Here is a 685-nt window from a genome sequence, read left to right as displayed (position 1 = left end):
GTTGAGCGAGTTACAGGCCGTTGGTTTGGCCGAGTCGTCTACGACAAGCGCACGAAAGACACGCTTCTCCCAATAATCAAACAGTTTATCGGTAAGTTTTTTATTTTCATTTGTACAATTATTGTGGGCTCCTGGTAATTTCAAATTTAAATTACTAATTTGTATTTTTTGTAGAATCAAAATTATGTCCGACATGTTCGCTACTTACGTGAGTGAGTGTGGGAATAAGCTGCATACGCTGGAAACTAACAGAATGCTGCTGAACATGGAATATACTCACAGCTGGGTCAACCACAGCCTTAATTTCGTGGACCCCATCGCTGGAACCCACACGAACACTATTGAGGGGCTGTGGGAGACCCGAATCAAGAGGCACATCAAGTCCATGCGCGACATGACTAAGATGCGACTTGAAGAGTACCTGGATGAGTATATGTGGCGATCGTGGTTCTTCCCACCAAAAACAAGCGTGGCCAAGTACATGGGAGGGCTCGTTGTTGCCATTATCAGAAACGAGTAATTCAGTTCTGTTTTTTTCTTATTTCTTAATTTAAAACATTTCAGAAAGCGGGCTGATATTACAGGAGAGCCTGAGTAGATGCTGGTTACCGGGTTGTAGTTGGTGAAGAAGCGGCAGTTACTAGATGCGGCGCTGTACTTGTTCAACTGAGGAGCTGTCGTCGAC

The 685-nt window shown here is 44.4% G+C and overlaps 1 protein-coding gene across 1 annotated transcript; it reads left to right on the top strand.

Moving 5' to 3' along the window:
* Positions 1-184: 184 nt before the first annotated feature.
* On the top strand, positions 185-520 carry PPTG_20863 (hypothetical protein; the record flags this gene model as incomplete). Its single annotated transcript, XM_008893063.1, has 1 exon — positions 185-520. One exon carries the CDS (start codon positions 185-187, stop codon positions 518-520), a length of 336 nt encoding a protein of 111 aa, XP_008891311.1.
* Positions 521-685: the final 165 nt, after the last annotated feature.

The sequence above is a fragment of the Phytophthora parasitica genome (genome assembly GCF_000247585.1).
Source record: "Phytophthora parasitica INRA-310 unplaced genomic scaffold supercont2.1, whole genome shotgun sequence".
Lineage (NCBI taxonomy): Eukaryota > Oomycota > Peronosporomycetes > Peronosporales > Peronosporaceae > Phytophthora > Phytophthora nicotianae.
Note: the sequence above shows the minus strand (reverse complement) of the source record. Positions and strands in the feature narration are given on the sequence as shown.